The following is a 16,229-nucleotide window of genomic DNA, read 5'->3' as shown; positions in this document are numbered from 1 at the left end:
TTCATTTACCATGCAACTTTTATGCAAAATACATGAAGCATTGAGGGGTATAAGACATCTCTTACTCATGCCAATTAAAGCAAACTGACTGTGAGAGAATGAACTCCTATAGTTGACAAGAAGAACCAGGAGATGTACTAATAGGGAAGCGGATAGGTGTGTGTGTGTGTGTGTGTGTGTGTGTGTGTGTGTGTGTGTGTGTGTGTGTGTGTGTGTGTGTGTGTGTGTGTGTGTGTGTGTGTGTGTGTGTGTGTGTGTGTGTGTGTATGTGTGATGTGACACCCAAGGTGTTCTTTCTTTCCCGAATCATATTTTCAGGTGCATCAAGTGATCGGTGTCCAAATGGCTTCCGCCTCGATAGCTCTGGCCTTTACTGCGCAGGTAATAAATGATAACACTTGATGCACACACCTGCCACCATATATTTAAGCAGGGAGTGATTAACTTGTATCATGAAACTATCACTCATACATTGCTGCCCCCACATCACTCATTTAATTGATAAATGTCTCATGTTATTCCATTAACCCCTTTCCATTACAGGATTGGTTGATTTTGTTACCTCTGCTACCAAAGGTGGATGAAGGATATGTTTTCACCCTTGTCTGTTTGTTTGGCTGTTTGTGAACAGGATATCTCAAACAGTTGTGGACAAATTTGGATGAAACTTGGTGGACAGGTCAGGTGTGTAACTCAGACAAAAATAATGGTTAGATTTTGGTGAAGATCCAGATTTGGATCTGGGAATTTCTAAAGTGAATCTTCACCATTGAGAGATGCGGCAAAAACGATACATAGCACAATATCTCAAAAAGTTGTGGACGGATTTGGACGAAACTTTGTGGCCAGGTTGTGTGTGTGACAAGGAAGAGTTTATTCAATTTTGGTGAAGATTCAAATCCGGATCCGGATCAGAGAATTGCTTTGAAGTGATTCTTCACCATTAAGTGAAAGGGTTAAAATCTATATACAGCATGATATCTCAAAAAGTTATGGACAGTTTCAGACGAAACTTGGTGGATAGGTTGTGTGTGTGACGAGGAAGAATTGATTCAATTTTGGTGAAGATTCAAATCCGGATCCGGACCGGAGAATTGATTTGAAGTGATTTTTCACCGTTGAGTGATATCGTTAAAAACATTAAACAGCATGATAATTCAAAAGGTTGTGGGCGGATTTGGACGAAACTTGGTGGCCAGGTTGTGTGTGACAAGGAAGAGTTTATTCAATTTTGGTGAAGATTCAAATCCGGATCTGGATCAGAGAATTGATTTGAAGTGATTATTCACCGTTGAGTGATGGGGTTGAAACCAATATACGTATAGCATGATATCTCAAACGGTTGTGGACGGATTTGGACGAAACTTGGTGGACCGGTTGGGTGTGTGACAAGGGAGAATTGAATCCATTTTGGTAAAGATCTGAATATGGATCTGGATACATGAATTTCTAAAAAATGTTCAAGTGATTCTTCACCATTGAGTGATAGGGCCAAAAACGATATATCATGAGATTTCAAAAAGTTGTGGATGGGTTATGACAAAACTTGGTGGATGAGTTGGGTACGTGGCGAGAATAAGCCGATGAGCTTTTGGTCCAAGTCCGAATCTATATCCGGTCTATCAGTGGGATTAAAAACATAAACTGTTCAACTTGGTGGAAATATGCTCTCTACTGAGTGCCTGTCTAGTTTTTACTCCTGTTTTTTGTATAACAGTACTTTAGGAAGCCATTATCATCTTTTTAAGCAGGTATTTCTGTTTAATTGGTAATCATGTTTTCAACATTGTCTGCCATTTGCAACCTCTTTACTTCTTCCACCTGTGACGTGCTCCTCCCCGACCAGTTCACGGTGTACCTCCGAGCCCCGAGAGGAGTCACGGCAGAAAAATGTGTTACTCCGTGTCAAAAACACGAGTGAAACTACACCAATGGTTATCAACAAACAAATATTGTATTAAAAATCACACCAGAATAACGATACAACAATAATAGCAATCAACAATACAATCAACACATCTTATGATGGTACCATCAGCTAGGGTAAGATAACTCACTGTGCTCCAAGTGAGTGAAAAAGAACACTCCCCAATGTCTCTATAGCTCAAAGGTGATCCCCTCCAGCGAGCGTCAGAGCGATATCGAATCGAAACCCGAAGCCCGTTCAAATGACGGGCTCAGTCACACCGCAAAAACAGCACAAAAGGCATAGGCGGCCGAAGCGGCGCAAAAAGTCACGTGGTCCAAAACCGCGTAAGGCAAACTCACGGAGGAATGGGAAATCCAAAGGCGCCGTCCAGGTATGAACGTTCACGGTTCAGTCGGCGAACCGCAAATTCATCTTCAAACTCCGCGTTGCACACACACACATCCCAGATAGACGTCGGAATGGTGAAAAGGCTGACGGGAAGCAAAGACCTTTTGCGATGAGCAAAGCGCGAGTGTCAAAATGGCTGACGGCTCGTATTTGAGTCGCAACGACCCGGCGATGATTCTTCAGAATCCCAACGCCAAACCTGACCATGCAGGTTTATCAATCCCAGCGATAACACCTATCGCAGGAATTCCTTTCAAGGAAACTCCAAGTTCACTCGCGACTTTCGTTTGACCACGCTCGCTCCGGAGCTTGAAGCGACCAGCTTTTTGTCCGACTTTTTGCCCCGCCTTCTTTTCTCTCTCCTCTGCTTCTTCTTCTTCATCTTCCGGTTCCCGATCCGGTTTCCTGTTTCATTTAACATTAACCTTTTTACCTTTTGACAATAATAATGGCTATTTCCCTCAAACAATAATAATAATAATAATAATAATAATACATAGAACCAGAAATGTTTCAAGTGGATGAAAACCACAACACCGGAAGTGACGAATCCGTAACACACCACCTCTGCTGCTTCGTTTCCTCTTCCATCACCACACATTTCATTTACACTCATTGAGTTTTGTACCGTTATCTTACCTTGTAAGACAATGTCACAAGCTATTACATATCCACCCTATCCTCCCATCACACCCAGCAGTCATGTCCCATACCCCCATGTGTCGCATATGCAGATGAGGATGAGTGCACAATAAGAAGTCCATGCTCACACACCTGTCACAACACCATGGGAGCATACTACTGCGCATGCCCACAAGGCCTCACCATCGCAGCTGATGGACGCATTTGCCAAGGTTGGCACTGGGTGGTTCCACCTGCTCATCTCTCACACCTCTCATCCCACATGATTCTACGTTCTAACAATGCTTTTCGTCAGTGTGTATGGCATCTTATTAGGAGTGACTTAAATGTGTATGATGTAATACGGAATTCTTCTGACATTTAAAAAATAATTTTACTAACATAGATAATTAATTGGCATATGATAGTCATGATATGATATGCCAATTATTTATGATATTTATTTATTGTTAATTGCAATAAAGCATCTGAAGGATCTTGTACAATGTAAATGTATTGTACATACCATATGTATCTACCGTATTTACATGCAGATATAGATGAATGTGCGATGGGTGGACATTTGTGCTCGTCCAGCGAGGATTGTGAAAATTTACACGGCTCGTACCTCTGCCACACTCACTGTGGTCTTGGATTCCAACGTTCATCTGATGGACTCGGATGCCAAGGTCTGACTTCGGTATTTTTCTGGCCAAAAAGAGAGTTTTGATGAACGAATAATTGATAAATACTTTGATTTCACTTGACTATGTATGAAATAATGCGCTATTGGACATTGAGTGAATGTGGGTCTGTGATTGGCTATATCTTTGTTCGTATGCAGCATAAGGCTGTGGGGTAGCATTATTGGCTGAGGGCACAGCTGTGCCACTGATGCAATGCCCTCTGCTAGTTATGGCAGGAAATTGTAATATTTTCCTGGTGTTGGCGGGAGCTCACCTACTCTTCGCGAAGTACACCATGGGATCTTTAACCTCCACCAATGAATGCTGGCAGACGAGACACCCATTTAACATCCATCCAAGGGCCGGCACACACACATTTATTGATGAATCGCCTGCCTGTGAAACACCAGGATGCCGGTTTAGAGCTGGGTTGGGATTCCAACCCAGCTAGATAGCTCAGAGGCGAGTGTGCATACCTCCTGAGTATCCTGTCAGCATTGGCTATATGAAACCTGACGTCATGTGTGCATTTCAGCCAATCATACACAAAACATGGCCACCTCTACAGAAATTCCCTGGAAGTTCTCCAAAGTTGCATTTATTGTTTAACCATGCTCTTTTCACATAACTAATAGCTTTGTGAAGATGCTGCAGTGTTTCGTTCCAGATTGTAATCATGAAACTTTGGCACAAAGTTACCTTTCACCGATGTGTCTAGATTGTCCAGACTTCAAAGGTGGAGCTTCAAGCCAATCTAATTGTGCCATTAGACAGCATGATTGGTTTGGTGAGGGTATGAGCTGCATGCATGTTATAGCCAAAGAGCTGTTCTTGTTCTTCCATTGCTTTTGGCCAATGCATGAACCAAGTGACAATCCACTATTCTCTGTCAGTCACTCTGATTCTTGGTCCACTCAGGGCGGAGCTTGGCTTACTGGCCTGACTCCATCCACGAATGTAACCTGAAAAAAATTAACAATATGCCCTCCATTTTAGTCACTACCTTTTGGCTTCGGGCCTAGGCCTTAGGCTTTAGGTCTCTGGTGTGCATTTGAAGACTAAACAACACATCTTTCTATCATGAAAGAAAGGTATATTTTGATTATAACCCATGCAGAGCAAATGAGGTAATGCATGTTATTTTTGAGGAGCAACCGAAGCAGCGGTCTATTGCCTATACACCACCTCAAGAAAAATTTGTACACTCAAGAGGACTTCTAAGTTTATGTACATTCTGAGTTTATGTACTTTTGAATGTGTTGTCTATCATGAAAGAAAGGTACGTTTTGATTACAACCCATGCAGAGGAAAGAAAATAGTCATGATTAATATTTGAAGTCTTTAATTAAAAAAAACATCAAACCTGTCCTTTTGAGGGCTTCTGATGCCAAACACCGACAAAAAAAATGGAAGGTTGTTTTTTATTTTTATTTTTTGTATTCAAGATCGAGGCTCGTGTAAGAGCTAACATCAATCACAAAAAAAAAAACGGACACACAAAACATACAAAAAAGGGAGTGGAAGACAAGATGGGGAGAGAGAGGGAAGCACACAAGTACAACAGCAGAGAACAGGGACATCGGAAGATCTGTGGGAGGGAGAGAGCTTGGGGTCGAGGAGGCATGGGAATGTGGGGGGAGGGGGAGGTGGGAAAGTATAAAACACATGGACACTGCTGGAACGTCCAGGAAAGAAAAAAGTCGGTATTTCCAAAAAAAAGTGGCTTTGGGATGAATTAATGGGGGTAGAAGGGTTGTTGTACGTAATTTTGATTTTTGCTCGAGTTTTGAAGGCTAAATAATGTGAAAATACAGGATTTATAAAGAAACTATTTCACATGTGCATGGACAGGTAATTCACGTGTTATGTGAAATAATAAATAGTTTCCATTGCATCATTTCTGGATTTACCGAATTGCCTGTTCCCATTTTGGAAAACTCAAATGCAGCATCTAAATGAAGATGTCCAAATGTCATACGTGTCTATGAACTGTATTGTAATATTTATCTTCTGTGTAGTCTAGCTTTTTGAATGCTCGATAATCAAAAAAAAAATAATACAACTTCGAAATCATATTAGATAAACAAGTCATCATATTCGAAAAAATATTTTATAATCATATTGAATCTAAATTATTCTGGCTAAAGAATAACACAAATTTTATCTTTGCTCGTGTTTGTGATGCAATCTCATTCAACACGTATAGTTATGATCTGCTCGAACATGAAAACGCCAGACTAATGAATTTGATGATTCCCACAGACATTGATGAGTGCATGGAGAATCATCCCTTGCCTTGTAGCCAGCACTGTCACAACATCGTTGGAGGCTACCGCTGTAGCTGTGAGCCTGGGTTTAGAGCCCGAGGACCTCGTTGCTACGGTAGTGCCCTATTGAATCACTTATCACTGTTGCACGATCTAATACACCTCTGGTGATACAGCATGTTCTGTTGTTATTATGGTTACCTGAGGGAGGCATCAAATGTTTAGTCTTGGTATCAATGGTGTCCTGCTTTTTGTTTAATTATTTCATTGTTTATTAATTTTTCAATTTTAAATTATTTAATTTTTCCACAATTTTCAATTTTCATTTTTTTCAATTATGTAATGGCGTTTTTTTCAATTATTTAATTTTCCATTTAATTTTTTTTCTTCAATTTTTTCAATTTTCCTTTTCCAATTCTCAATTATTTAATGTTCCATGTATTAATTATTTAAGTTTTCCATTATTTTCATTATGAGACAATTGCAAGTGCTACCAATTGGCTAATATTACAAATTGGCTATACCAGGAACCATCAGCAATCTCTGATCGCAGCTCTCTGGTTTTTCTTTCAGACACAAATTCAGGAAATTAATAGTGAGGTGGGTGTGGGATGATAGATACCCATAAACCCATTTTGAGAAAATCTTACCAAATATCCCATTTATTTATTCTAAAGAACATGCACTTTGACATCACTAAAGACTAATTTTATGATAAAACAACAGTTTGGCTGAAAAACAACATATAAAAATCTTTTATAAGTTCATATATTAAGGTGAAAGTCCACAAAGTGAAATGCACAAAGGTCTCATCGCAATTACTTAAAAGTTACTCTTAAACATGCAGGAACCGCATAACACATTTATGATGATCCTCTAGCTGCAATATATATAATATATATATAATGATGGCCAGGAATGAAAACCCAGTTTAAGGATGGTGGAGAATAATCTTTCATGTCTTTCGTTGAGCTGCGACAGAAGGGGTCTTTAATATGACATGTTTTTCCCCTCAATATAGCAGAACAATATAGATAGACTCAATATAGATTTTCCTTGTGTTTTATACTTCCCCCCCCCCCCCCCCCGCACCCCTTCCCATGCCTCCTCCCCCCAAGCCCTCTACCTCCCACACATCTCGCTGCTCTCAAATGTTGTGTTTGTGTGCTTCCCCTTCTCTCCCCATCTTGTCTTCCGCTCCCTCTTTTTATATATTTTGTTTGTCTGGTTGATTTGTTTGTGAAATAAATGTTAGCTCTTTCACGAGCCTCGATTCAATATACAAAAACAAACAAACAAACAAAAAAAACAACAACTGTCATCCACCAGCTAATGTGGTTACAACAGAAGCTATTTAACCTGGAACATCACTTCCCATTCTCTGCATGCTGAAAATGGTTCAAATGTCGAAGATCTTCAAGGACGCTATAAGGGCACTGTGTTCACAGAAAATGGCAGCTAGTTGGTGATCTTCGAACATGGTTGGGTAATGGCGGGAACCTTTTGTCAAATAATTCCCCGAACAATACAGTTCAATGTTCTTTTCATCACATTGTAATTTCTTGCAATGAAAACGAAATAATTAATTGCAGCCAATTTATAACATTTCCAGCAATGCTGCGCAGCATTTCCGGGAACTCTCATAACAAAATAACTTGGATGCTTTGGCACGGAAAAACATCTTTCACAGGAATTTAAGCTTAACAATTCTTGTTGAATGTTTATTAGAAAAGCCTCTTGGTGGACATCCCCCTGAATATAGCAGAGGAGCCATCTTCCACAGGCCAATGTGGTTACAACAGAAGCTCTGTGAAAGATTATGAGAATTAATATTACAAAATATGTGGAAGAGCCTCAAACCTCAAACCAGAAAGCTAGAAGCAATATCGTTTACATAAGCAGTATTTTGTGTTTGCGCAAGACTATGTAATACTCGTTGGGAATGAAGTACTTATGACAGCAAAAAATAAAAAGTTTGGAAATCTTAATTTGCATTTTGAAAAGAAACTAGAATTGGAAAAGAAAGCCGCAGATATAATAGGTTCTGGTTTTATTTCTGAAATACAGTTTATTTGTATTTGCTATATATTATATTACTTTCATACTATGCTTGGCCTTGTCAGATGCAGTAAATGGAATCAATCACATATTTTTGTCTGTGTTAAATATACTTTATGATTTTTTTTCCCTGTAAAATAGTTTCTTGTTGTGAAGATAATTGATATCAAAAAACACTTTGTAATGACTCATTTCTTTAGAAATACCTGAAGCAAGAGATAATTCGTACCATTTGGCTGAAAAAGCAAAAACTGATCAGAATCACAACGTTCAATAATCAAATGTGCAGTGTATAAAGTATATTCCAATGAGATGTAAATCCAGAGGTTTTAACAATCGAGATGTCAATCCAAAGGTTTTAAATCCAGACCAGGGTTGTTGAACAGGGAGGTAAGGAGTTCTCTTAAGGATAAGCAGAAGGTATGTATTAGGGACAAAATAACTGGACTAGAATTGGACTCGTATAGGAATAAACAGAGGCTAGTTAAGAAAATAGCTCAGCAAGCCAAAAGAGAATATGAAATGTAATAGCAAGGGATTATTTAAGTACACAAGGGGTAAGAACAGGTTAAGACAATTGTGGGCCCGTTGAGGAATAGCACGGGGAGATTGGTTTGTGATAAAAGTGAGATGGCAGACTTATTAATAGTTATTATGCTTCAACATTTATGTAAGAACAATCAGGGGAATTGCCAATAGCTGAGAGAATCTGTCTATGGGATGAGGAAGGGCTTTAGAGGAGTAGGAATGAAGGAAGTAAATAAGCAGCAAGGAAAGCGAAGAGAAGATAAAGCTCCAGGCCAGATAATATACATCCAACTGCAGAGAAAGTTGACCAACGATATTTGACACAGCAGCTCAAATGGCGGAGGTCAGAGGTAAAACTCCACACTTGTTGCACACCAGCTGGAGTGTAATGTCAGATGTGATTGGCAGTTCATCTTTTGCATTCCCTAAGTCTTTTGTACACCGCTCCTTTCCTATGCCATCTCCAGGCATTGCAAATCGTCATTGCCGGGCACCAAAGGGGGCTCGGCAGTGACGCACGCTGAAAGAGAGTACTCAGTTTTCACTCTGGTTTCTTGTTTGTTTGTTTGTTTGTTTGTTTGTTTGTTTTCTTGGTTGTCCGGACGATATCTCAGCCATCCTTTGAGCTAGGAAGCTGAAATTTCGGCACAGTCGTGAGCAAGTCCTTTGTCAAATACGGTATTTTTTGTTTTTTGAATAATCAATTAATTGAGGAGTTATTTAATTATTAGCGTTTAATTAAGTACTTATTTAATTAATTAAATTTCATTTCTCTTCTGACCATTATTAACTCAGGCACCTTTTGAGTTAGGAAGCTGATATTTGGACATGCCAATGACCAGGTGATTTGGCTGCAAAGGATATTTTTGATTTATTAATTAATCAATTAATCGATTAATTATTTAATTATTCGATTAATGACCCAAAAAAATTTTTTTTTTAAGTTACAGATTCTGATGAAATAGTGGTAGTTTATGTGTTCTCTGACCAAATTGATTACCAATTTAATTTTTTTATGATTATTATTTATTTATTTTCATTATTAATCATTTATTTATTTTCTTTCTCATTTGGCCAATATCTCAGGCACCTTTTGAGCTGGGAAGCTAATATTTGGACATAAGTGACCAAGTGATGTGGCTATCAAGGATATTTTTGATTTATTGATTAATCATTTCATCTATTAATTATTTATTGATTAATCGATTAATTATTTATTGAGTAATCAATTAATTATTTAATTTTTTATAAATGACTTATTTAATTAAATTTCTAAAAGATACATCTTCGGATGAAGCACTAGTGGTTTAGTTATGCGATTAGCCAATTGATTATGAAAATATTTTGTGATAATCTTTTATTGATTTTAATTATACAATTAATCAATCAATTAGTGTACACCTCTCCCTCCCAATGCAGCCTTAATGAGCTGCACTGCGGTATTGCCGGGCGCCGGAGGCGCCCCGGCAATGCCGCGCTGCAGCATATTTAATTATTTGGCATGGGGCGGTGTACTTTGAATGTATGTGTACTTGTTTCCTATTTATTTGGTTTAAATGAGACAATTGAAGGCTTTTGAAACCGTAGCATTGATTTCATTCGAACCTTTCCACAAATGAGTTACGCGATCGCAAAAGACGGTTCAAGGATCCAGATTCAAAATAGAAAACAATATAAACCAGGAGAGCTGTCCAGCGGGCAGGGCTCGTGTCCGACATTTTGACCGCTGAGTGTTCTTCATCGGGGATTGCACTTTCCATTCCTCATTAACTGTGGATCTACATGGGATTCCTAAGACTTTCTCTTGAAACAATATAAACTCTGAGTTTAGACCTCCGCAGATTTTGAAATTATCTTTTTAATGTGTTCAATAAATTTTTCTTTACTATTCGGTGCACCAATCCAAAGGTAGGAATCGATTGTTTGTTTGTTTTTAGATCAAAAGGTCAAAGGTCAAAAGTTGAATAAAATCGTCATTTTTCGTCCAATTGACCTGAAATTTTAAGAATTTGCATATTGGGTCATATAATTGGTTCACCAATCAAAAGCTAGAAGCTGATTTTTTTTTTTAGATCTAAAGCTCAAAGGTCAAGGCTGCATGAAATCAGAACTTTTTTTTTTGTGGTTATTTTTAGCATATGGAAGAAAAAGAAGACCTCTGAATATAAACGGACATGGACCGGCTTTGCATTTTCAGATGCTTTCTAATTTATTTATGTATCTGTTCCAAGGAGTAAGACTATGTGGTGGAATTCTAGTTCCACTCCACCCCCCCCCCCCCCCCCCCCCGCACTGCATCACTCTGGAACAGTTTACCTGCATCCTGCTTTTCGCTCAATCCCACCCTACCTCAATTGAATCAACAGATTCCTCCTTTCTGTTTAATATCTATACTTTCCTTTGTGTAGCCCCACTTTGAGTTGTCTTTGGCTTTGTGGTGGGCAAAATCTCAAAAAAGTAATTCTCCACAATTTGATATTATTGTAATTGACTTGTAGTTCGACCTTCCATTCTAAATTTCACCACAAATGTCTTGTTTGCAGGTGTAGAATAGCTGAATGTCCATTGCAGAAGTCGTAAACAACTGTTTTCTCAAGACTGGTAGGCAGACGACTCCATCTTCCACATATTGGGCGACAACTGCTTCCCCTAGCTGGGCCGAGATATCAAGAACTCTGTCATAAGATGGTTGGATCATGGTTCATCGGCCATGTCGATGAGTTGCTTTTTCCTGGTTTAAGCAAATACGTACATGCCCATGTACACAGCAAATGGAGTCTCACAATCCTTAGAGTGCTTGTGAGCCTGTGCTCCTTCTATGTACTTGGTGAAGCTGTAGTACTGCAAGAAATGTGCCATAGCAAGATTATATTTGGACACACCATGTCAAATCTGTGACTTGATGTCCGCACCATGTTGGATTATGAGGATAACTGATTAAAAATTGGATAGGTGATGGTAGAACAGGAATGGAAATGAATGTAGAAGGAAGTAGAGGACGGGGAAGACCGAGAAAGACTTGGCTAAAGATGGTCGAAGAAGAAATGCGGGTAAGGGGGCTAACAAGGGGAGATGCAGAAAATAGGGCAAAATGGAGAAGATTGTCATGGGGACCGCAAGGCTAACCCCCGCTCTAGCAGGGAAAATGGCCTTAAAATGCCTGTTGTGTGTTGTTGTATTCGGTGCACCTGAAAGTAATGTCGGTTTTTAAATCTGTGTATTCCTCTGTGAAAAATGACATTACTTTCCGGTACACCTAATAGTAAACCTCACGGATCACTCTAATCGAAGCCAAAACTGGTGCTGAAACAGGCAGAAGGCAAAAACCAGAACCCTTAAACCAAAAACAAAAACCAATCAGCCATTAAACCAGAGCTCTACGGCTGACTTTTCCACCATGGCTTGAGGTCCGCAGGCCAAATAGTTAATGCAGTTTCCTTTAAAGCATGAAGTGCTTTCCGTGGGCCTTTGTTCTTAAATGCCACAAGTCCTCCACCTGGCCGCGCCTGCTTACAGGAGGTCTTGCACAACAATTTTCCCCTATCTGCTTTATTATGGGCACTCAGTGCCTCCTCAAGTCTGGTGTTGGCTAAACGGTTAGGGTGCTGGCTTGGCAATCCTAGGATCCTGAGTTTGAATCCCGGTCGATCGTTGAATTAATGCCAGGGCAGATGACTCGGCCTGTCATCCTTCCAAGGTCGGCAAATTGAGTACCGGCTCACTAGTAATTGGGGCACTGTATCAACAGCACAAACGCGCTTCCAGAAAAATGATGCAACCAGCAGCCAAAGGCTGCCTACAAAATAACAACAATAGCCTCCTCAGTGCATGTTTTACAAGAAGACTTAACTCTGCCAAATATCGAATACGAGGGTAAATTTACCCTCCTCGAACACACGTACCAAGCTATTCTTAAGACTGTAGCGGTTACCGCTGGATGCACACAATCGCCTTGCACCGGCCAGAACACGGCCAGACGCGCCTCTCCCGGGCATGCCCGGACTCACTGTTCCCGGGCACGCCCGAACCTCCCGGGCACGCCCGGTCTCGTCTTTCCCGGGCATGCCCGCTCTCGCCTTTCCAGGGCTCGCCCAGAGCGTCCGGGCATGCCCTCTCTCGCCTTTCCAGGGCTCGCCCAGAGCGTCCGGGCATGCCCTCTCTCGCCTTTCCAGGGCTCGCCCAGAGCGTCCGGGCATGCCCGCTATCGCCTTTTCAGGGCTCGCCCAGAGCGTCCGGGCATGCCCGCTATCGCCTTTCCAGGGCTCGCCCAGAGCGTCCGGGCATGCCCGCTATCGCCTTTCCAGGGCTCGTCCAGAGCGCCCGGGCACGCCCAACCTCGACTTGCCAGGCCGCAGCCAAACACGCCCGGGCAGGTCCAGACTCGCCTTTCCAAGGCTCGCCCTTGACACCCGGGCATGCCCGGTATAGCTTTTGCCGGGCAAACTTCCCGACATAAATGTGTATATATATTGCTGCCCGATAAACGGGCTTGTCAGAATACCTGAGCTGTTTTGTTTCAATAAAGCAACTCGGACGAATTCCGTCTTTGGTCGCGTCAATTCTTTCGACTCGCGTTGGAGCGCAGTTCCTTCATTGGTGACCTACCGACATGGATACGGCAGTGACGCTTAAACTGCCTACCTTCTGGGAGGCTCACGCGGCTGTTTGGTTTGCTCAGGCGGACTCTCAGTTCGCCCTGCGAGGCATCACCGCGGACGACACCCGCTTCCACCATGTTGTGGTGGCGCTCGGTTCCGCCACCGCGACCCGCGCCTTGAGCCTCCTCGAGCACCCGCCGGCTGCTGACAAATACGACGCGCTGAAGACACTCCTCCTCGAAGCTTTCGCCCTCTCACCGGCAGCACGCACACGGCGCCTGCTCGCTCTGCCCGAGCTCGGCGACACGCGCCCGTCCGAGCGCATGGACTATATGCTCTCGTTGCTCGGTGAGCACTCTCCGGATTTTCTGTTCCGCGAGCTGTTCCTTCGCCAGCTGCCTCACCCGGTACGCCTCGCCCTGGCTGGCACGTTGATCACGGATTCCCGCGCCCTCGCCAGGGAAGCCGATAAGATCTCCTCGGCGGGCCAGCACATCGGCGCGGTTACCTGGAGCCCGCCGCCGTCCGAGGCGACGCCCACGACACCCGAGCGCCCTGCGCGGTTGGAGGCCGAACTGCCGGTGCAACTGGCGGCCGCCACGCCGCACCGCCCGCTTCCGACACGACGGCCGGGGCCTCCACCTGACCGGGCGTGGTGTTATTACCACGCCAGGTTCGGACACAAGGCTCGGACGTGCCGGCCCCCGTGCACTTTCGGCAGGTCGGGAAACGGCCGGGCCGGCGTTCATTCCCAGCCATGAGCGCCGGCCACTCGGGCAACTTGCTGTTTATTCGGGACAAAGCGTCTGGGCGGCGTTTCCTGTGTGACACCGGCGCCCAACTGAGTGTCATACCCGCCTCCGAGCAGGACAGGCGGGACGCCGTTTGCGGCCCCTCTTTGGTCGCTGCTAATGGCTCGGCCATACGCACTTTCGGCCCACGCGTCGTCACCCTCTGCTTCGGCAGCCAGCGTTTTCAATGGACTTTTGTGACCGCCTGCATCCCCATGGCTTTGCTGGGCGCCGACTTCCTCTGCGCGCACGGGCTGCTGGTCGACGTCAAACGTCGTCGCCTTGTCAATGCCGAGACCTTCAGCTCCCTGGCGTGCATGATGAGCAGCTCCGCGCCGACCGAACTGGCGTGCGCCCTCCTGGCAGCGAACGAGTTCGCTCGCCTGCTCGCGGAATTCCCGGCCCTCACGCGGCCGACGTTTTCGGCCGACACGGTGCGGCACGGGATCGAGCACCACATACCCACTACGGGCCCGCCGGTCTACGCCAGGGCCCGCCGCCTCGACCCGGCCAAGCTCGCCGTGGTGAAGGCCGAGTTCGACGCGTTGGAGCACCTCGGCATCGTGCAGCGCTCCGATAGCGCGTGGGCCTCGCCACTGCACATCGTGCCAAAGCCGGGGGGTGGATGGCGCCCGTGTGGCGACTACCGCCGTCTCAACGACGCTACCACCCCCGACAGGTACCCGATCCCGCATATTCAGGCCTTTTCCGCCCATTTGGCGGGACGGGTCATCTTTTCGAAAATTGACCTGATACGGGGCTACCACCAGGTACCTGTCCGGGCGGCCGACGTCCCGAAGACGGCCGTCATCACGCCGTTCGGCCTGTTCGAATTTTTGCGGATGCCGTTTGGCCTCAAGAACGCGGCCCAGGCGTTCCAGCGCTTGATGGACGGCGTGCTGCGCGACCTGCCGTTTCTTTTCGTCTATCTGGACGATATCCTCGTCGCCAGCACGTCCCGCGCCGAGCACCTCCTCCACCTCCGAACACTGTTCGGTCGCCTCAGCGAGCACGGCTTAATTGTCAACCCGGTCAAATGCCACTTCGGCGCGACGACCGTTGACTTTTTGGGCCACCGCATCACCAAGACCGGGGCCGTGCCGCTGCCGACCAAGGTCGAGGCCATCACCACGTTCCCGCGTCCCTGTTCCATCAAGGTCCTCCAAGAGTTCCTCGGCATGGTGAATTTTTATCACCGATTCGTGCCCCGCGCTGCTCAGCTCATGTGGCCCCTTTACGGGGCCCTCCGGGGCAAGCCGGCCAAGCATAACATTGTTTGGTCCGCGGCCATGGACGCAGCCTTCGCCAGCGCCAAATGGGCCCTCGCCGACGCAACGCTGCTGGCTCACCCGGTGCTCAACGCGCCCATCACCCTCACTACGGACGCCTCCAACTACGCGGTGGGCGCCGTCCATGAGCAATGGGTGGACGGGGTTTGGCAGCCACTCGCTTTTTTCAGCCGGCAACTCCGGCCGAACGAGTTAAACTACAGCACGTTCGACCTCGAGCTGCTCGGGCTATTCCTGGCCGTTCGCCATTTCCGACACCTCCTGGAGGGCCGCCCGTTCACGGCTTTTGTCGACCACAAGCCGTTCGTCTACGCAATGGCTAAGGTCACGGAGCCGTGGTCGGCCCGCCAGCAGCGCCACCTCTCCGCCGTGTCGGAGTTCACCACGGACATCCGGCACGTCGCCGGCAAAGACAACGCCGTGGCCGACTGTCTTTCTCGGGCCAGCGCGAACGCGGTCCAGCTCGGCGTGGACTTCGCGCTCATGGCGGCCGACCAGACCACCGACGCCTCGGTGCAGGCACTCCGTGCGGCGGACACGGGCCTCCGCCTGGCCGACATTCCCTTCGCGGGCACCGTCCTGCTCTGCGACGTCTCCCAGGGCCAGCCTCGCCCCATCGTGCCCGTTTCCTGGCAGCGCCGCATCTTCGCCTCCATCCACGGCCTTTCTCACCCGGGCCGGAAAGCTTCTCAGAAGCTGGTGTCGGCGCGTTTCGTCTGGCACGGCCTTCGACGAAACATCCGCGACTGGGCCAACGCCTGCACGGCCTGCCAGCGGGTCAAGGTCCACCGCCACACCCAGGCCCCGCTGGCACCTTTCGCCGTGCCTGAACGGCATTTCGACCACGTCCACGTGGACCTGGTGGGTCCCCTGCCCCCCTCGCGGGGGTTCACCCACCTGCTCACCATGGTGGACAGGACCACCAGGTGGCCGGAGGTCGTGCCCCTCGCCTCCACCACCACCGCCGACGTGGCGCAGGCGTTCATCGCCACCTGGGTCGCGCGCTTCGGCGCACCAGCGGACATCTCGTCCGACCGCGGCCCACAGTTCACGTCTGAGCTTTGGGGCGCGGTC

General features: G+C 45.7%; 1 protein-coding gene across 3 annotated transcripts in view; it reads left to right on the top strand.

The window, feature by feature from the left end:
• HMCN1 (hemicentin 1) overlaps positions 1 to 16,229 on the top strand; it is a 451,947-nt gene that overhangs the window by 372,146 nt on the left and 63,572 nt on the right. For all 3 annotated transcript variants that reach the window (XM_078783554.1, XM_078783553.1, XM_068124884.2), the window contains 4 exons: positions 319 to 381; positions 3,052 to 3,171; positions 3,493 to 3,627; positions 5,887 to 6,006. In XM_078783554.1, the coding sequence (XP_078639680.1) occupies positions 319 to 381; positions 3,052 to 3,171; positions 3,493 to 3,627; positions 5,887 to 6,006 (438 nt within the window). The remainder of the gene's footprint in view (positions 1 to 318; positions 382 to 3,051; positions 3,172 to 3,492; positions 3,628 to 5,886; positions 6,007 to 16,229) is intronic.

The sequence above is a fragment of the Myxine glutinosa genome, chromosome 8 (assembly GCF_964187855.1).
Source record: "Myxine glutinosa chromosome 8, kmMyxGlut1.1, whole genome shotgun sequence".
In the NCBI taxonomy this organism is placed as follows: domain Eukaryota; kingdom Metazoa; phylum Chordata; class Myxini; order Myxiniformes; family Myxinidae; genus Myxine; species Myxine glutinosa.
Note: the sequence above shows the minus strand (reverse complement) of the source record. Positions and strands in the feature narration are given on the sequence as shown.